Source organism: Peromyscus leucopus, chromosome 5, assembly GCF_004664715.2.
Source record: "Peromyscus leucopus breed LL Stock chromosome 5, UCI_PerLeu_2.1, whole genome shotgun sequence".
Lineage (NCBI taxonomy): Eukaryota > Metazoa > Chordata > Mammalia > Rodentia > Cricetidae > Peromyscus > Peromyscus leucopus.
The window spans coordinates 47,935,491-47,957,469 of record NC_051067.1 but is presented as its reverse complement, the minus strand read 5'-3'; the positions used below and the strand labels follow the sequence as shown (position 1 = coordinate 47,957,469).

The 21,979-nt window shown below is 41.4% G+C and overlaps 1 protein-coding gene across 5 annotated transcripts in view; it reads right to left on the bottom strand.

Annotated features, from left to right (window-relative positions):
- The window catches only part of Tbce (tubulin folding cofactor E), a 43,327-nt gene extending 25,737 nt beyond the window's left edge, over positions 1 to 17,590 (bottom strand). For 4 of the 5 annotated variants that reach the window (XR_003733450.2, XR_005091611.1, XM_028859816.2 and 1 more), the window contains exons 1-2: positions 17,488 to 17,590; positions 9,075 to 9,205 (exon numbers count right to left, since the gene is read on the bottom strand). Coding sequence is in view for 3 of the 5 variants with exons in the window: in XM_028859816.2 (XP_028715649.1) it covers positions 9,075 to 9,174 (100 nt within the window). In the remaining 2 variants the exon portion in view is untranslated. Of the gene's footprint in view, positions 1 to 9,074; positions 9,206 to 17,194; positions 17,429 to 17,487 lie in introns of those variants that run through there. The other variant, XM_028859817.2, reaches the window with a different exon arrangement.
- Between the last annotated feature and the right edge of the window lie 4,389 nt (positions 17,591 to 21,979).

Below are 21,979 nucleotides of genomic sequence, written 5' to 3'. Positions count from 1 at the left end.
TCAAAAACAAACAAACAAACAAACAAACAAAAAAACCCCAAGAGAAAGCCTTCAAAGAAAAAGATTGTCCCAGAAAGAAACCGGCAAGAATGCAAGAGGCTCAGACACCTGAGTGAGATAAAATGGACAGCAGAGCTGCCAGTTCCTTGGGTATAAAGTTTAAAAAAACGAAAGCATCCAGTAACTAATTAGGGATGAGAAACAGATTTAAGTGTTCAAGTGTTCCTAGGTCTTTTGTATGGGTCTCAGAATTAAAAACAAAACAAAAACTGGGGCTGGAGAGATGGCTGAGCAGTTAAGCACACTGGCTGTCCTTCCAGAGGACCTGGGTTCAATTGCCAGCGTCCATATGGCAGCTCACAACTATCTCTAACTCCAGTTCCAGGGGATCTGGCACCCTCACACAGACATATATACAGGCTAAACACCCATACACATAAATCTTAAAGCAAAAACACAAAAACCAAAACTTAAAAGCAATTAGGGGTTGGGGGGGTTAGGGATTTAGCTCAGTGGTAGAGTGCTTGCCTAGCAAGCACAAGGCCCTGGGTTATGTCCTCAGCTCTGGGGGGTGGGGGGCGTGGAGAGCAATTATTATTAGGGTTTCCTAAGTCAGAATAGCATATCTTAGCCTTAGAGAAATCATTAAGAATTTTTTTTTTTTTTTTGGTTTTTTGTGACAGGGTTTCTCTGTGTAGTTTTTGGTGCCTGTCCTGAATCTCGCTTTGTAGACCAGGCTGGCCTCAAACTCACAGAGATCTTCCTGGCTCTGCCTTCTGAGTGCTGGGATTAAAGACGTGCACCAACACAGCCTGGCTCATTAAGTAAATTTTAAGGCTATGACTATCTAATTAATAGAGAAAAAAAATAACCCAATGGGGTGATCCATAAGGCAAACACACATTAATAAACCCAAATTACCAATAATTGTGTGTGCATGCAAACATGCAGCTGTGTATGTTCAGGTGTACAGGTACATGGGTGTGAGCATGCATTTGGAGGTCAGAGGTCAGTCAAGTGTCCTTCTTCAGTGGATTTCTTCCCTTTTTTGTATTGTTTTAAAGATTTATTTTAAGTGTGTATGTGTGTTTGGTGGTCTGTTTATGTGAGTGCAGGTACCCAAGAAGGACAAAAATGTCTGATCCCTGGAGATGGAGCTATAGGATATTATGAACCACCTAATGTGGGTGCTAGGAACTGTTCTCAGGTCCCCGACAAGAACAGGAAATGCTCTTAACTGCTGAGCTATCTCCAGTCCTTGCCTTGTTTTTTTGGAGATAGGTCTCTCAGTGGTACCTGAAGCTCAATCCCTAGGATCTACAGTAGAAGAAACAACTCTAATAAGTACTGTGAAACCTGTATACATTACACACACACAAATAATAAAAACAAACAATGGGATTTTGGTAGGGAAAAAAAACCCTAAAATTTTGACCACTGATAAATTTTAAATTTCAACAAAATTAAGTCTTTTGATCCATAAACACAGGAAGTTTGTCTATACATATATATTTTTTCCTTCCTTCCTTCCTTTTTTTTTTTTTTTTTTTTCAACACAGTCTATGTAGACCTGGATGGCCTATCCCTTACTATGTAGACTAGGCTGGCCTCTAACTCAGAGATCCCTCTGCCTGCCTCCCAAGTGTTTGGGTGTGCCATCATGCCCAACTCCTTCTTTAATTTCTTTCTGTACTGTTTTGTAGTTTTCATTCTTGTTGTCTAATTCTCCAAAATTTTAGTTTTTAGCATCATGCGTACACAACATGGAATGTTATAGTCAGCCCACTACAAATGAAGGAAAGAAAGTCTAACACAGGCTGTAACCTGAATGAACTTTAAGTACATCATGCTAAGTGAAACAAGCTGGTCATAAAAAAGAAAAAATACTGTATGATTCTGCTTATGACTCCCTATAGTACAAATTGCAGAGACAGAGGAGGAAAAAGGGGGAATTACTGCTTTATGGGTATGACATTAAAGTTTGGGAAGACAGCCGGGCGGTGGTGGCGTACGCCTTTAATCCCAGCACTCGGGAGGCAGAGGCAGGCAGATCTCTGTGAGTTCGAGGCCAGCCTGGGCTACCAAGTGAGTTCCAGGATTTTTTTTTGCTTATTTTATGTATATGTGTGAGTACCTGCATGTATGTATACCATGTGCCCAATGCCCATGGTATTCAAGAAGAGAGCATTGGATCCCGTTGAAACTGGAGTAACAGATAGTTGTGTCACCATGTAGGTGCTGGGAACCAAACCTGGGTCCTCTGCAAGAGCAGCAAATGCTCTTAACCTCCGAGCCAGTTTCTCACTAGCCCCAAGAAACTGTTTTAAACAAGGTAGAAGATAAAGACCAACACCTCAGGTTATCCTCTGACCTCCATATGCATACTGTGGCATGCCCTCATACACACAAATTAAAATGATGTATTTTATCCTATTGGTATATTTACAAAAATCTTCAATATGTTCTCTGATCATAATCTCTAAAGATTCTGTGAGCCTCTAACAAAATGTTAATTAGAAAATCATTAGCCGGTCGGTGGTGGCGCACGCCTTTAATCCCAGCACTCGGGAGGCAGAGACAGGCGGATCTCTGTGAGTTCGAGACCAGCCTCCTCTACCAAGTGAGTTCCAGGAAAGGCGCAAAGCTACACAAAGAAACCCTGTCTCGAAAATCAAAAAAAAAAGAAAATCGTCAAAAGGTTAGGTGTGGTGGTGCAAGCCTATAATCTAGCACAGGCAAGAGGATCACTCCAAGCTCAAGGCCAGCCTGAACTACATAGCTAAACACTGTTAGAAAAGAAATCTGGTCAGAGAAATGGCTCAGTGGTTAAAAGCACAGGCTGCTCTTGCACAAGACCCAGGTTCAGCTCTCAGAACCCACATGGCAGCTCACAACTATCTAGAACTCCAGTTCCAATGGATCTGGCACCCTTTTCTGGCCTCTGCACTCACTGTGCATGTGTAATACACATACATATAATGCAGGCAAAACACACACAAAATAATTTTTTTTAAATTCTCATATATTTAGAAATTAAGCAATGTTATTTTAAATTACTTTAAGTTAAAAAAGAAATCACAAAACAAATTAGAAAAATATTTTGAAAAGACTGGGTAACTCAGTAACTCAGTAGTCAAAGAAGCCAAGTAGGCATGGATTACTAACTAATTCCAGCCTTGATGGTGAGAAGAAAGCAAGCTGACCAGCAGGACTAGCCATATTGGAGCACTCTGTGTGAATGAGACCTTGATAAGTAAGGGCAGAGAACCATTAAGGATGAGTCCCTATACCAACCTTGGGCCTTCACATGCCTGAGGCTAAATTTAAAAGTAACAGACTAATTTTTTTGGTGGAGGACAATACAGGAGTAGAAGGGTTGTGGAATCTTCCTCTACAGTTTAGGAGAACTGGTAAAGCCAGGCATGTGGCAGGAGAGGTCCTTCATGGAAGCCCTAATCGGCCACCATGGGCTTTACCACTGGTAAAGTAAAGCCTGGATTTGTGTTGGAGACTCCAAGATGTTGGGAAATGTTGGAGCCATAGGATATCTGCCAGGGAGAGCTGCAGATAGGGAATAGAACCAGCAAGAGAGAAAAAAGAACATTACAGGTAGCAAAGCTGGAAGGGCAGAGCCATTAAGCCTTTTGACAACAGACTTGGAGCCATAGTATTTAGTTTTCCCTGCTGAATGTCAGTATTCCCTAATTATGACTCCATTTCTCCATTTTGGGATGGAGTCTTATTTTAGTAATATACATTCTGTGCCACTGTATGTTGGAAGTATGTTATCTGCTTTTGGATTTACAGAAGGTTACAATTAAAGAGATTGCCTTGAGTCACAGAATGAGATTTTAGACTTTAAAACAGCACTGAGACAAAAACCAAGGTGACTTTTGAAATGGAACTAAATGCATTTTGCATTATTTTATTGCCACAAGCTTATGGGGGCCAGGAGGTAAAATGTGGGTGTGAATGAGAATGGCCCCCACAGGCTCATATGTTGAATACTTGGTTCCTATTGGTGAAATTGTTTGAGGTTTCAAAAGACATGCCATTCCCAATGTATACTCTCTTTCTGCTTCCTGCTTTATGATCAAGATGTAAGCTCTCAGCTGTTCCTACCACCATGCCTTTACTCTGCCATCATGGATTCTAACCCTCTGAAACCGTAAGCCCAATTAAGGGCTTTATTTTGTTGAAATAATAAATAAAACAAAAAACAAAAAGAAAACCAAAAACAGATGAGGAGCTCAGAGTGTAGCTCAGTTGGTAGAGTGCTTGCTTGCCCAGTAGACATGAAGCTCTGGGTTGAATGCCCAGCACAGTTTAAACTGGGTGTGGTAGTCCATGCTTGTAACCCCAGCATCATTCAGATTAGGAATTCAAGGCCAGCCTGGGCTACACAAGAGCCTTTCTTAAAAAAAAAAAAAAAAAAAAAAAAAAAAAGAACACCAGGCCACGAAAAGACAAAGACACAGGGGAACCTAAATGGACATCGCAAAGGCACAAGGTAGCCTGACAATTATGAGAGACAGTGGAAAAGGAAAACTATGGAAAAGGGCCAGTAGCGGCAGGAGCTCAAGGGGATACACAGCTGGCACACAAATCATTTGGGGAACAATGGGAGACATAAGTCAGACATTTGTGACTAACCTATACAATAAATAATACCAAGCACAGACCCCAAGGTAAACTAAGAATGAGAGTGATGTCATTAGTAGACACAGTGATTATTAACACTCAAATACACACACCACTGCAATGAAGGAGGTAACACAGTTGGTTATTTTTACTGTTTGCTCTTTGGGGGCCTGCCACCCAGCTCTTAAATAAATACATGGAAACTTATTCTTACTTATGAATGCCCAGCCTTAGCTCAGCTTATTTCTAGCCAGCTTCTCTTAACTTAAATTATCCTGTCTACCTTTTGCCTCTAGGCTTTTTACCTCTTAGTCTATATATCTTGCTTTGCTTCCTGCTCTGTGGCTGGCCTCTGGCATCCTCATCTCCTTTTTTTTGTGCCTCCCATTCTTCGTTTCTCTTCTCTAGATTTCTCTTCTCATTTATTCTCTCTGAATGCCAGTCCCGCCTATTTCTCTCTCCTGCCTAGCTATTGACCGTTCAGTGCTTTATTACACTAATCAGGTATTTTAGGCAGACAAAGAAACACAGCTTTACAGAGTTAAACAAATGCAACATATCTTTGCATCATTAGACAAATATTCCACAACATAAACAAATGTAACACATCCTAAACTCATATTCTACAACAAGGTAACACTCAAGGAGGTTGTGCACATACAGATAAGAAGTATTCGGGAGCTTGCCAATCTTTCCCCTCAATTCTGCTATGGACTTAAAACTGCTTTAAAAAATGAAGTCTAGAAGCTAGGCATGTCTAGGGCTGGCCAGAAGGTTCTGTGGGCCAAGATGATTGCCACTAAGCCTGATAGGCCTGTGTGGAATCCCTGGGACTTATGCAGTGGAAGTAGAGAAGCAAGTCCAGCCAAGTTGGACATGGGTGCCCACGTGCATGTACATATGCAGAAAAAATAAACCAGTTTTAAAAATAAGCCTATGTATAAAATGAGTCCATATGATCAGTGTATATCATCTCATACACTAACACAAGATGCCATATTATAATTGGATTGACTTGCTGAACATAAAAGCCAAACTAAAGGGTTCTAGTATACATGAGGCCATAGGTTCCATCCTCAAGGCTAGTGGGGGTTAAAGTTGTTTGATAAGTGGACTATTAAATTGAATTTGACAAAGGTATCACCAGGTCAGTGACTTTACCAATAGGCTAGGAGCTACTTCAAGTACACTATCTGTAACTACAGGGCCCATCTCCTCACAGGGCTAGCTCAACCACTGGACACTGTAGACATTCAAAGAAATGATTCAAAGAAAGAGATCTAGAGATCTCTTCCTTTACCCACTCCACCCAAGGACAAGGATGGATACTGCCAGCATATCAGCTTTGTTGCTGCTTCTGCTCTTTGGCTTCCTTGCACAGACCAAGTCCTGAGATAATTATTTTCAAAGACACCTAACTATACTTATGCAATTAAAGACCAAGAAACTCAGAGATTCCACCCAGTTCTACTAAGCAATATTGTTGACCTGAGTCATTCTCAATTATCTCTACATTCCTTTCAGAGAGGGTACCTCCTCAGAGCCTCCAAATATGGCCAAGAGCTCACAGCCAAAACAAAGTTTCACTACCCTAATGGCTGGAATCCTGCTATTTCAAGGTTAGCCTAAACAAAACTCAGGTTCTTTGAAGCTATGAAGGAGGCTAGCTTCAACACCATGCTAGGCAGTCTCATGTCTAGAAGGCCCCAATGCCACTGTGCTTTTGTAGTCTGTAACCTGGGGGTGTCTTTAAAAGATCTATGTGGAGCCCGTTTTCGGGTTCCTTGTGGCTTTACCCAGCATGTCCGCATAGAGGATGATTAGGGTCACGGGCCTGAGTGCAGGTGTCTGAGATGGTCTGCACTTGGCTGTGCTGGGGGAGGAGGTCTTTTGCTCCACCCCTTGGCATCTCTATAAATACCCTGGGGCAGAGACAGTGGGGGCCATTGGAAAAGGTTCCAGGCCCTCTCGAGGCTATCCTTTATTTTCTATCTGTTTATCTCCGCAATATAAATCCTTCTGTCTAATATTTCCTGCTGCTCGCACTCAAGAAAACTCTGGGGAGCTGTGGGGTTGGTGGGTAAACGCCCCACAGCTGTTGCTGCTCAGAAGCCACACAGAGAGAGAGAGAAATTATAGATTCCATATATCTCTGAGATCTTTTGAGATTTGAGAAATTAAAATTAGGTTAGTTCCTAGTTTTCTCCACTACAAGCACTCCCCCCCCCCATCTCATTAAAAATAAAGGAGAAGGGCAGAAATAGAGAGCAGTTAACTAAATGACATAGTGTACTAAATGGCTAAGCATTAGGAAAGCCCAGTACTAGCAGAGAGAAGGAAAGAGACAGCACAGGGGAAGGAGAAGGGAAAGCACAGGGGATGGTGAGGTGGGGCTGATAGGAAGAAGCAAAGTACTGTTTAGATGTGTAAAGAGATCACAATGAATTCATTATGATACATTACTAGTACATACTAAAAACAAAGTTTGAAGAAGAAAAACCCAAGAAAATGTTATAGGCCAAGCATAGTAGGGTACTCATTTAATCCCGGACTCGGGAAGCAGAAACAGGTAGATGTCTGTGAGTGTGAGGCCAGCCTGGTCTATATAGCATGTTCCAGGCCAGCCGAGGCTACATTTAAAAAAATTAATAATGTTACAGAAAGTAACAAAGTAAATGAAGAAAGGTATCAAAAAATTTTATGTGTATCTGAGCCACACTACACTGATGCCTGAGGAATGATGAAGGCCTTCAGCAAGAAAAAGCAGTCTTTCAAAAGAAAAGGACTGCTGGTATCACTACCATTTCCTAAGGGATCCAGTTTCATACTGGACACATTCTTACTGCCTTGGAGATCAGTGGCTTCACTAAAGAAGCTATTGACTAGTTATAGAAACTGGGAAGATGACATCAAAGGACTAGAGAGAAGACTCAATGCCTATGTGTGCCCGTTCTGGTTAGTAGTAGCTAAGACCTCCCTACCATGTTTCTCACATGAAGAGGAAACAATCCTATTTTAAATCTATTACCAGAAATCCCTGCCATCTCCTGGTTTTTTTTTTTTTTTTTTTTTTTTTGGAGATAGGATCTCATACTGCAGCTCAAGCTGGTAGCCTGCACTGACTTTAAAACTTAGCAATTCTCCTGCTTTGGCCTTCTGAGAACTCGGACTATAGCTATGAGCCACTGTATCTGGTTAGAAATTATAGATTCCATATATCTCTGAGATCTTTTGAGATTTGAGAAATTAAAATTAGGTTAGTTCCTAGTTTTCTCCACTATGTATTTAGAAGTTAGATGTATTCCATTCTGTTTAGCTTGTTGCCACTTAAACCTAGTTCTTTCCAATATTTATAAATTTAATTGTATTTTTTCCTGTCCTGTTCTCCTCAGAGGTATAGGATAAGCCTTAGTTTAAAAAAGAAAATCCAGCCGAGTGGTGGTGGCATACACCTTTAATCCCAGCACTCAGGAGGCAGATCTCTGAGTTCAAGGCCAGTCTGTTCTACAGAGTTCCAGGATAGGCTCCAAAAGCTACACAGAGAAACCCTGTCTCAAAAAATCAGAAAATAAATAAATAAATAAAAATAAAAAATAAAAGAAAATCCATTTTAGGAGCCTACAATATGCCATCTTGATATTCATGTCATTGATTTATTATTTAACAGTTTATACAATATATATGTATGCATGCATGCATGTATTATTTCTTTGTAAATCAACAAAAATGAGCAACACACAAAGTTCTATTTGGCCAAAATGCAATTACATTATCCACAGTTATATAATGTAAATAATATACCCATGCATATATATACAAATATATACAACATGGGGAGGAGAAGCATTCAAATAACTTTTTTGTTTTTGTTTGTTTTGGTTTTTTCAAGACAGGGTTTCTCTGTGTAGCTTTGGAGACCAGGCTGGCCTTGAACTCACAGAGATCCACCTGCCTCTGCCTCCCAAGTGCTGCGATTAAAGGCGTGAGCCACCACCGCCCGGCTCAAATAACTTTTTGAATTATGAAAATTCAAGACTGTTGGTTGTTTGAAGTTTGTTCAGAAAATATTTTAAAGTTGATTTAGTTTAAGAAACACTACACAATCAAGTAGCATATAGTTAAGAAAGCTGTACATATCATATACAATTCAATGTCACCCAAATAAAACTATGCATCTTCAAGTTGGCTGGCAACTTCCTTAAAACTGGTTATTTTATTTTCTTTATTTATTGGAGATAGCATCTCACTGTGTTGCTCCAGTTGGCTTGGAATTTGCCATGTAGAGCAGGTTGGCCTGGAACTCAAGAAATCTAACTGCCTCTGACTCTGAGTGCTGGGATTAAAGGTGTGTGCCACCACACCTAGTTCAAAACTGGTGTGATAAAGCACTACTGAGGACCTGACTGAAAGATTTACACAATATCATAGCTTACCTGCCACAGGAGGAACATCACCACAAAAGCGCACTGTTGCAAATTCTCCATTAACTTCAACTCTTCTACCAACGACATCTAATGGCAAAATGTCACTCATTATAAGACAACAGGAATCCAAAACAGGAGACCTAGGAAAGAAAACATGAAGAACTGACAAGAATTTAATAAGCAAAAATTATAGCCTAGGCTGGCCTGGAGGGCTTAAACTTAGAGCAAATCCTCCTGCCTCAACTGCTCAAGTGTTGGGATAACAGATGTGAGGCACCACACACAGCCAAAGTTTTCTTACAAGTTTTTTCCCCCATGGGGATTGAAGAAATGATTTTCTGTGTAAGACGATTGCTACGTACACATGAAGACCTGAGCTTAGATCCCTAGAAAAAGCCAAGTGTGACAATGTACACCTGTAATTCCAAAGCTGGGAAGAAGAGCCAAGAGGATGCTTGGGGCTTGCCAGTTAGCTAGTTTTGACAACTGGTGAACTCCATGTTTTGTGATCAACCCTGCCTCAAGAGACAAGGTGGAGAGTGATGGATAAGACAGACACTGAGTAGACCTCTAGCCTCCGTGCGTGCGCGCGCGCGCGCGCGCACACACACACACACACACACACACACACACACACACAATATTAAAGAACAATGGTTGCAGCTGGCGATCTAGCTGAGTTGGTAACATGCTTACCTAGCAGCCACAAAGCAGAGTGGCTCATGCATTTAATCCTAGTAGTCAGAGGCCAACCTGGGATATATAAAACCGTATCTTAGGAAAGAATAACAAAAAAATAAACAACTCAAAGTTTTAGGTGTGGTAATATTATGGATACTATCTCTTCATTTGCTTTTTCTTTAAGACAGGATCATGTAACCCAGGCTGGCCTCAAACTCACTATGTAGTTAGGGATGGGTCTTGAACTCCTGATTCTTCTGCCCCAGTTCCCAAAATGCTAGAATTACAAACATGTGCCATGGCCAGCTTGGCTACAACTTCTTTCAAACTTTGATCTTTTGGATATAAACACTGAACTATTTAGAGTTTCAAAAGCCATGTTTTAGCTGTCCCAGTAGCAGTGCAGGCAATCCACAGAATGAAAGAGGGACAGTGACCAGAAGAGTGTAGATTTTAGTAAGTTTAGAATCAACATTTGGGAGAATAACTAGATAGAAATTGTCAAACAGAAAATTAGGAGCCTTGGTTGGTTCCTTTTTTTGCCTTGGGTAGATGGTGGTACTCTAAGGCACTGCAACTTCTAAGACACACATAAAAGTCCCTGTACGACAATGGAATCTTCAGCAATGAAAAGCAAAAGAAGTCATCACAGAACCCAACACATGGGGCAAGTAAAAGCAGCATAGACAATTTGAGGAGACTGAGCAGTTACTAGGAACCAGACTGGGCTACTTATGTTTTAGGAAACAGATATATGGATAGGCCAAGGCAGCTGGCCAAGGCAGAGCCCTGCTCATAAGTCCACGCCCTGAAACAAAGTTCTAGTCTTTGAGTAAGATGCCAGTAGAACTCCATTGCTAGAATTCCACAAGCTGGAGAGCAGGGTGTTATCTTGCCAGAAACTCAGAGTCCTGCTATTAGTCTGGGATTGCTGAGCCAAAGGGAATATGCATTTAAAATTTTGGTAGCTAGTATCAAATGTCCTTTTATAATAGTTGTTCCAATATATACAGCCCTATCAGGAGTATATGAACCCTTGTATCCTAACAATCTTGCCTTCACAGAACATCGACAAACTTTTACCAGTCTATATTTTTTGTTTGTTTTGTTGTTTATGGTGGGGATCAAATCCAAGGCCTGAGGCATGCTAGGCAAGGGCTCTACTACTGAGAGAGATCTGTAAAACATGTATTTCAACTATATCCAGTTGTAACAGAAGATGAGCATCCAATACCTTGGATTTATTTTTCTCTGGATTTTCATACCTTGCTCTCCTTTCCTTTTGACTTCCTGTTTTAGCTGATTTTTTGTTTTGTTTGTGAGTTTTTCCCCCCAAGACAGGGTTTCTCTCTGTCCTGGCTGTACTGGAACTCGCTCTGTAGACCAGACCGGCCTGGAATTCACAGAAATCTGCCTGCCTCTGCCTCTCAACTGTTGGGACTAAAGTCGTGTGCCACCACCACCAGGCCTGTTTTTTGTTTTTTTTTGTTTTTTTTTTTTTGAGACAGGGTCTCTAGGAAAGCTCAGGCTGGCCTTAAACTCATTTTGTAGCTGAGGATGACCTTGAACTTCCAGTCTTTCTGCTATCACCGTCCCAGTGCTGGGACCAGGCATGTATAGGTTTATGTGGTACCAGGGATGGAAACTGGGGCTTTGTGCCTGTTAGACAAGCACTATACTCACTCAGCCACATCCCCAAGCCCCCTTGCTTGCTTTTCAGATGCGCTTTCACTATGTTGTTCAAGCTGGCCTTGAACTCACAACTGTAGCTGGAGGGCTTCTCTCCAGGTTCCCCAAGCCCCGCAGTCCCACAATCCACTTATAAAATAATCACTCAGACGCTTATATCACTTATAAACTGTATGGCCGTGGCAGGCTTCTTGCTAACTGTTCTTTTATCTTAAATTAACCCATTTCTATAAATCTATACCTTGCCACGTGGCTGGTGGCTTACTAGAGTCTCTACATGCTGTTTGTCCTGGCGGTGGCTGCAGTGTGTCTCCCCCAGCCTTCCGCTTTCCAGCTTTCTCCTCTCTCCTTGTCCCACCTACCTCCTGCCTGGTCATTGGCCATCAGTGTTTTATTTATATAGAACAATATCCACAGCACACAACTCTTTTGCTTCAGGCTCCCAAATTACTATGTACCACCATACACAGCTGTTTCCTATTGCTCTTGATGATGAAGTGACTACAGCTCCTCAAAACAATTTGCAAAGAATTGAAAGAACTATCTGCACAAATGTGTTTATAAGTGCATCATTTACTAATAGTCAAAAGATGGAGAAAGAAATCTAAGTGTTCATTAGAATAAAGAATATGGGAAATACTGTTGTGTGGTATTCACCAGAGAAGACTGCTGGGACATGGGTGTAAGCCAACAGAAAGTCTTTAATAGCCGGCCATAGACTGCACTGGGTGTTCGAGATCCCTGTGTCGCCCCGAACCTTTCTAAGGATGAGCTTTTAAGCACAAAAACCATGTTCTGGATTGACATACTTCAGTTAAGAAGAACAGTTAGTCAGAAGTGGAACTATAGATGCTAAAAAGTAAGGTTAGTACATTTAGAGACTTTCCTGAACTATGGATTTTGATGATTAGGCCTTTGGCATTTTTGGCAGGTGGTGTTGTCTACTTGCTGAGTTTTACATCCTGAATGGCAATTCCATCATGGAGTCAGTTGTGCTAAGGGGCCTGTTACAATACACCAAAATGTATTATTCAACCTTAAAGACAGACACCAAGTGATCCTCCTTCTACGAAGTATCTAGGCTTGTCAAACTAAAAAAGACAGCTGTGTGTGGTAGTGAATGCCTCTCATTCTACACTTGAGAGTCAATCTCTGCAAGTTTGAGGTCAGCCTAGTCTACACTGAGAATCCCAGGCCATCTATGGCTATATACTGAGAACCTGTCTCAAAAATTTTTAAAAATAATTTTCCCCGATGAGGACAGAAAGTATAATAGTGGATACTATGATCTTCCAGAGAAGGGAACTGGAAATCGTTATCGAAGATTAACAGTTTCAGTTTTGCAGATGTTAGGAGAGTTCTGTAGTTGGACAGCAGTGTTGGTTATATTGTGAATGTACTTAACACTACTAACTTTATATACTTAAAATTGCTAAGATGGTAAATTTTCTGCAATATATATTTTGCAATTTAAAAAGTAATTTCAGCTGGGCAGTGGTAGCACATGCCTTTAATCCCAGCACTGGAAAGCCAGAGGCAGAGGGCCTGGTCTACAGAGCTACTTCTAGGACAGCCAGGCCTCACAGAGAAACCCTGTTTCAACAACAACAAAGTGATTTCAGTGAGATGGCTCAGCTCTTAACATCAAGTCCGAGTTTAATCCCCAGGACCCACATTGTAGAAAGAGACAGTTGTCCTCTGACCTTCACATACTCCTTGGTATGCCCCTCCCTCACTACTACATATACAAACATGAAATTAAAGGTTTTTTTTTTTCCCTTTTTTTTGAGCTGAGGATCGAACCCAGGACCTTGCACTTGCTAGGCAAGCACTCTACCACTGAGCTAACTAAATCCCCAAGCCGAAATAAAGTATTTTTTAAATAAAAAAGAAAATGTGCTGAGGATATCGCTCAGGTGGTAAGACTGCTTGCCTTAGCATGCTTGAAGCTCTGGGGTTTGATCCTTAGCACTGCATATATCAAGTGTGGTGGTATACTCTGATAATCTCAGGACTCAAAAATGGAGACAGAAGATCAAGGCCTAACTCAACTACATAATAAATCTGAGGTTAGCCTGGGCTACCACAGATCATGTCTAAATAGATAAATAAATAAAATGTCAAACTATGATGTTTTCATTTTCTTACAGTATCTACTTTCTAAATAACATTCATTTCAATTTGTCTATCATATTTCTAATTGTACTTCCTACACATATTCCCAGCAAAATGCTAAGACAGGAAAAATGTCATATGAGCCTTGATGTGCTAAATCTAAATATATATCCTATATATATTCTCTTAAAATGCATAATAGGGCTGGAGAGATGGCTCAGAGGTTAAGAGCACTGGCTGTTCTTCCAGAGGTCCTGAGTTCAATTCTTGGCACCCACATGGTGGCTCACAACCATCTGTAATGAGATTTGACTCCCTCTTCTGGCCTGCAGGGATACATGCAAACAGAACACTGTATACATAATAAATAAAAAAATGCATAATAAAATTTTAATAAATTAAACACAGACACACACAGACCCCAGAAAACAGTCCTAACTACTAACTCTATTGTTAGGGCATTCTCCATGCTTGGTGGCACATGTCTTTAATCCTAGCACTTGACAGGCAGAGGCAGACAACTCTGTGAGTTGAGGCCAGCCTGGTCTACAAAGTGAGTTCCAGGACAGCCATGGTTGCTACACAGAAAAACTCTGTCTCAAAAAACCAAAAAAAAAAAAAGAAAAAAAAATAGACAAAAGAAAAACAAAGGCACTCATATCATATTAAAAAAAATTAATGCTGAGATGATCCAGGAAGCTTGCTGAAAATCAGCAACTTAAAGGTTTAAAAAAGAAAGGTCACAGGGTATTAGATCTGAAGGAAGAATGTACAGTAAAATTAAAAGTTAATCAGGGTAAGAAAGATAAACTAGTGTTTCTTTTAAACAAGTAGCTGGAGAAAAGTGAAAAGAGAAAATAAACAAAATTTTAAAAAGGGCAAGAAAGTAAAAACTGCAGGGCTGAGAGATGACTAAATGGATAAAGTACTTGCCAGTCAAGCATGAGCACAAGATTTTGGATTCCCAGAACCCATCTAAGTGCTGGGCATGTGTAATCCCAGCATTTTAGGAGGCAGAAACTGGATCCTTGGGGCAAGCTGGCTAGCTACATTAAAGGAATTGGTGAGCTTCAGGTTCACCAAGAGACACTGCCTCAATAAATAGAGAGCTCAAGGAAGACACCCAATGTCAACTTCATGCCTCCACATGTACCCATGTGTATATGCATCTGCACCACAAATATGCCCCACAGTGAGTGTACAAACATGCATATACTCATACAAATAAAGTACAAAGTACTGGGTAGAAGTTGTAGCTCCCTGGCAGACTGTGTAAGCAAATATAGTATGGTAAAAAAGCCTAAATACCTTCATTCAACAATTAAGAGTGTCTATTAAGGGGCTGGAGAGATGGCTCAGCGGTTAAGAGCACTGTTCTTCCAGAAGATCCGGTTTCAATTCCCAGCACACAAATGGCAGCTCACAACTGTCTGTAACTCCAAGATCTGACACCCTCACACAGATATACATGCAGGCAAAACACCAGTGCACATAAAATAAAAAATAAAAAAAAGGGTGTCTATTAAAAGTCAGATGCTGTTCTAGGTACTAAGTGCACAGCAGAAACATACCTGCCCTCTAGAAGCTTCTATCTTTGTGGTGAGAAACACAATAAACCAGATAACTGGGTAAATCACATGATATGAACAAGGACAAGAAGCACAGTTAAAGATGAAAGAAAGTTGGTTAAGGAAGGTAGTATTCCAAAGAACAGATGGAGAGGTAAGGGATTGAACCATATGACCATAAAGAAGCTCATACAGGCAAAGAACAGCAGATCTGAGTATCTTAGAAGCTAGGATGTGTTTGAGGCCAGATAATGGAACAATCAAGTAGTTATTAAACAATAGATCAGAGATGATGCAGGGACAGGTCATTTAGAACTCTGGAGGCCACTTAAAAAACACTTGTCTGTAGAGTGGACAGCAGTGTTTAGTAGAAGTTTTATTGTTTGTTTTTTTAAAGGAAAGAGATTATCTTACTTTCCTAAAAAGATTCCTCTAGATTCTGTGATGCAAACTGACTAGAAGAAAAACTGTGACTAGTAGTTAGGGAGCAGTAACCCTGTGAGAGATAATGCAGTTTTTAACAGATGAATGTTAAGAAGGAGCTTGAAGATCTAGACTATTTTGACCATCAGAGGAATTGCTGATATGGACATATGAAAATGCTGAGTCAGAATGACTTCAAAGGTTAGGGTCCAAACAAATGTCTCAGTTCACAATTACTGTAAATACAATAAATCTGCAAGTCACAAGGTAAAGTACTGGCGCACCCACAAGCCTGTAATCCCACCTACTCTGGGGGCTGAGGTAGAAGAGTCAGGTAATCAAGGCCAGTAAAGACAAGACCCTGCCAGGGCTGGGTTGTAGCTCAGTCAGTGGTAGAGTATTAGCCTAGTATAAAAGAGGCCCCAGAATAGGAGAAAAAAAAAATAATAAGAAGAGGAGGAGAATATAAAGAGGAGGAGGAGAGGAAATGTACTAGTTTCAGCACCAAGTTGCTTTCTGTGATCTCCTTCACCAAAAGCAAGTAACCAAAGCTGGAGCAGGTTTCTCCTTCAACATCAAAAGAAACCAACTTCCAGAGAAACGGATTCTTTTGCATTATGACCCAATTGTGAACAAATAAAAAGTCCTCTTCATGCAACAACAATGAATACATTCTCAATGATGCATTGAAAATCAATCTGATTTATAAATGTGATGAATGGGGACAGGGATACTGATTCAGAAATCCTATAGCATGGAATAAATATGGAGGAAATGGTCTGGCCTGACTGCCTCCTGTGATTGTGGAAGAATGTTTTTCACATCAGGGTAGATTTGTATCAGTAATTTAACTTTCTAAATATTTTTATAGACCCCAATAAAAAAAAATATGCCTTAAGAAGGGCAGTGGTGGTGCACACCTTTAATCCCAACACTCGGGAGGCAGAGCCAGGTAGATCTCTGTGAGTTCGAGGCCAGCCTGGTCTATAGAGTGAGATCCAGGATAGGCACCAAAACAACATGGAGAAACCCTGTCTGGAACACCCCCCCCCCCCCCCCGCCACACACACACCTCAAAAAAAATTGTCAGCATTGGAGTGTGATGACCCACATCTTTAATCCCAGCACTCTGGAGGCAGAAACAGGAGGATCTCTGTGAGTTCCAGGCCTACACATTGAGTTTCAAGACAGCCAGGATTACATAAAGACCCTGTCTCAAAAAACAAAAACAAAACAAACAAAAATTCCAGATAGTGTTTATAGCAGCACCCATAACATGAACACAGAAAATTAAAACAAGAAGACATAAAACGAAAGCAGGCACTATCAACAGACAGTGGACCTGGCTAATATTCACACCAGACAAGAGAGCAGTCTCTCCCTTTATCTGCTGTCTGTCTTTAGCATTTGTAAACCCTGTTGTTTCAACAAGCCTATTTCTTTGGGGATGGCCAAATCACACCCTAATTTGGATTCAACAGTTCACGTAACAGTCCCTAGATGGTAGGCATGGTGGCTCGTGCGTGTAATCCCAGAAACAAGGAGGCTAAAGCATGAGGGCTGACGCTAGTTCGAAGCCAGCCTCAGATACATTGTGAGACCCAAGACAGCCTTGAGCTCAAAAACAAAACAAAACTGAATACGGCCCCCTACCCAGCGACAACGACCGCTGTCCACCAGAACCGTCAATAACGGAAAGGGCTTTCGTCCACAGAGACAGCCAGTCAGGTCCTCTGGCGCCTGGCAGCATCACCCGAGACCAGCACCCAGAAGACGCTGACAGAGGGGACGCTTGGCGCAGGCGCACTAGCCTTCCACCGGGTCAGCCCAGAACGCCGCCCCGCGAGAAGTCTCGGAACTTAATGAATGCTGAGCCACCTCAAGGTGAAATGGCGGTCCCAGTGGGCAACTCGTCACCTCAGCTCCACGACCTTACAAAAGCTCACCTGCCCTTAGCCCGTGGGTCAGCACCGCGGGCCCCTCACGGTCCCTCAGCGACGAAGCTTCCGGCTCTGGGCGGAAGTGCCGAGAGACCGGAAGTCCCACATCCGCGGAGGAAGTGATGGCGGGAAACCAGCTCTACCCACCCAAATTTCACCCTTACTCTGGCGAGGTACTGATCAGGTGGACGACACCCCGAAGGACAACGGGAACAACCTAATTTTCGTACTGTAGTTGATCCAGGACAGCCCAAAACTAGTGCTAAAAGTTCATAGGTGGGCGTGGTGGCTCATGCCTACAACAAGCAGCACTCAGAAGGCTGAGATAGGATAGAAGCCAGTTCGGGTTCGGGGGGGTGGGGTAGCCTTGGCTGCATAACAAGACCCTGTCTAAATTACAAACATGTTTCATGCTTATGCGGAGTCTACCTCTGTAGGGAGTTCATAGTTATGGAGAAAAGTGTAGTGTTGATCCCTCCAGAACTGGAAAGAAAAAGATAACCAGCTAAGGCATAAGGCAGAATCAATAGTAAATGCAGTGTTTCAAATTGAAAAGTCACCACTGTAAACAAGTAGTTACTGTGAATCGTTTTTGTTTTTTTTTTAAGATGTTAAAAGCCAGTAACTATTTCATTGAAAACCAAATAAGATGCTATGTTCATAATGCTATGGCAAGAGACCTCTCAGAATTAAAGCACAGTATACCTGGGGCTGGGCATAAACTTAGTGGAAGAGCTCTGGCTTTGCTGGATCCAAGTCAGTTTGGTCATATATCACTACAAAAACAATAATAAAAGAAAGCTGTAACTCAACCAAAGGGGAACTGTGTAACTTTGTGGCAGATGGCATTCATGACAAATCTGTTTTATTGCTCAACATTGAGAAATACCCTGTAGTGAATCTGTTGTCATTGATTCATGAAAGATAAAATAAGCTTTCCAGAAGCTTTCCTGTTTGAAATCCTTTCAGTAGGACTAGAACATCCTACTCTTGTCTCAGTTTTCCAGTAGAAATATAAACCTTCAAATATGAGGTTTCAGGGATAGCATTCCACTAAGATGGTGATGCCGTTTGTCCTGAGACAAGGTCTCATGTATCCTCGGTTGGCCTTAAAGCTTGCCATATAGTCAAGACTGACCTTGAACACTGGATTCTCTTGCCTCTGTCTCCCTAGTGCTAAAATCTCAAGCTTGCACCATCATGCCAGTATCTCCATATTTATTTTAACTTCATACTTCTCAAGGAATTACTGATACAAAGCATCTGCTCAAAAAGAGATGAGATTATTCTGAGCCAAATTTGAGTGACCTTGACCCAGAAACACTTAGTGAGTTTACCATGAATGACACGTTACTGTGGAAGAGATTACTTGAATTTTTAGATACACACACACACACACACACACACACACACACACACACACACACTTGCGCACCATACATAAGAACACTTTCAAAATAAGTTGCTGGAACACAGAGTAGCAGATTACAACAAAATTGGATAAATCACTTCAGTTTCAGAAGTCCTGTGATTTTAGCTTTAGGGTTGGTAGAAGCTAGTGGTCTGCTAAGTTTAACAATGTATTCCAAAAAACATGACCTAACAGTCAAAAATGTTAAATTGTCATCACACTCATGATAATCTCTCTGCTCCCACCTCCCAAGTGATAAGATTATAGCTACGAGCCACCACACAGCCAAAATTGGATTTATAGTTACTGTTTCCAAATGTCTCTTAAATTTGGGCACATGTTGGGCTGGAGAGATGGCTCAGTAGTTAAGATCACTGACTGCTTTTCCAGAGGACCTGGGTTCAATTCTCAGCATCCACATGGCAGCTCACAACTGTCTGTAACTCCAATTCCAGGGGACCCAACACCCATGGCAAAACACCAATGCACATAAAATAAATATTTTAAAAACTGTGCACACATAAGCATATTGTTTTCAGGCGAAGGTGAACAAACATTGGCTATTTGGCACCACAAAAGGCACTACAAAGATCTATTACTGAAAAGGTAGGATGGATTTAGAGGAAGTTTAGATAGCCCTGTAAGGGGTTGGGCAGTACTGAAGATCTTACACAAATCTCCACCTTCTTCCATTTGGTTTCTCCTGTAGTAGTAGGGTGTAGCAAGCACAGCTGCACGAGATTACAGGCCCCTTTCTAGGTATTCTTGTAAGATTAGTTTGATTTCCTAGGACGTCTGATCCCAGAGGGGATTGCTTTATATTTGGCTCTTGTCTGTTTTGTTTATTGTTATCTCAATAGGGTGACTGGTGTCATTCACACTGTCTTTTGAGGATCCCCCAACCCAGAGTTCCTTTTGCCTGTTTTCGAATAGAAAAGATGATTGGAGGTTTTCCATATGTCATGTTCAAGATAATTGCTCCTGAGAAAGAAGGAAGTCTGGTGTGCTTCCAAAAGCCATGACCCAATAAATGAATTGGGTGCTGTACACCTCTGGAAAAGTATAATATCTCAAACTTTTTCCTAATTGAAACTGTATGGGGTTTGTCTTGAAAGCAAGTTAGAAACTCTTACTATTTGCTGGGCCTGGTGGCATACACCTTAATCCCAGCACTCAGAAGGGGGAGGCAGAAGCAGGCAGATCTCAGTGAATTAGAGGTCAACCTGGTCCAGAGAGCAAGTTCCAGGCCATCTGGAGCTACATAATGAGATTCTGTCTCCAAAAGGAAGATGAGGAGCAGGAGGAGCAGGAGCAGGATGGTGAGGAAGAGAAAACAAAGGAAAGACATTTCATTACTTTACCCTGGGGAGGGATTTTTTTTTAATGTGATAAGATTTTTAAATGCATACCTTCAATATCTGTAAGGATCTTTGCTTTCTTTGGTTAACAGTTATCTCTATTTTTCCTAAGGTAGTAGTAAGGAAAAAAGGAAAACTCTGGATTCTCTTGGGGAAGCCCTGGACTAGGCTGTGTATGGTGGAATTTTCTTTGGGCCACCAACCAGCTCCCAAATAAAGACATGGAGACTTATTAATTATAAATGCTCTGCCTTAGCTCAGGCTTATCCCATTAGCTCTTTTAATTCAACATGTTTCTATTCATCTATGTTTTGCCTTGGAGCTTTTTACCTTTCTTTCATTCTGTACGTCCTATGTTCCTGCTTCCTCTGTGTCTGGCTGGGCCCTGGCATCTCCCTGATGTCTCCTTTTCTTCCTTCCTCAAGCCTAAATTCCTCCTCCTACTTACTCTTCCTGCTTGAAAGTTGTGGTGATATTTTATTTGTGATGAAATGTGATATTTTATTTGTATGTTAATAAATAAAGTTGCCTGGAGACCAGAGGTCAAATAATCATTAAGCAAAAGTCCGGCAGTGGTAGCATACGCTCTTAATCTGATCACATGGCAGGCAGAGTCTCTGTGTGGTCAAGGACACAGCCAAGCGTGGTGGCATGAGCCTTTAATCCCAGTACCAACCATAGAGACCTGGAGGTCTGTATAGACAGGCAGTGACGAAGAAGTCATGTGGCTGGGCTTAGAGCCAATGAGAAAGCAGAACAGAAAGCCAATAAAAACACAGGTCAGACAGAAAGAAGCTCTCTCTGGGGAAATTACTGCTGGTGGTAAGCTAAAGCTAATCATAGCTGTTGCTCTGATCTCTATTACCCCTGTATTTGGCTCTGTGTTTCTTATTTACTGACTGTTTAGAAATTCGTCTACAGGAGTCTTGCTTATACCTCCTACCTCACTATTGCTGTTTAGCTTTTTATTAGCCCAATCAGGTGCCTTAGGTAGGCAAGGTAAAACAGCAACACCTCTTTACATAGTTAAACAAATATTCTGCAACATAAACAAATGCAACACATCTTTTGGTAGTTAAATATTTGGCAACAGCCTTGACTTCCACTCAAGGTTTCTCTGAGGTCTTTGTCCTTTTTGGACAGCACACACAAGCATTTTTATTATTGTATTTGTTTCATAATCTTTTTTGAAATGACTTTTTACACTAGGTACATGCAACTTTGTCTTTCTCAAGATAGACAACGTGGTAGTTTGAATGTAATTGGCCCCCATAATCTCCTCATAGGGAGTGGCACTATTAGGAAGTATGACTTTGTTCGAGTGGGTGTGGTCTTGTTGGAGGAATTGCGTCACGTCACATAGGGCAGGCTTTGAGGTTTTCTATGCTCACGATACCACCCAGTGTCTTAGTCAACTTCCTGTTGCCTGCAAGATGTGGGACTTCAGCTACTTCTCCAGCACCACGTCTGCCTGCACACTGCCATGCTCCCCACCATGATGATAATGGATTGAACCTCTGAAACTGTAAGTGAGCCACCCTAATTAAATGTTTCACTTTATAAGAGTTGCTGTGGTCATTGCTTTTCACAGCAATGAAAAACCCTAACAGATGGATTCAAGGGAAAGGCAAGGAGGAAAAAAAATGAAAAAGTCAGCTGGGTCTAGTTCATCTCCTTACCTGGGAGCTTAGCTAATTTTTTTTTTTTGCTGTGAATTCATAGTTTTGAG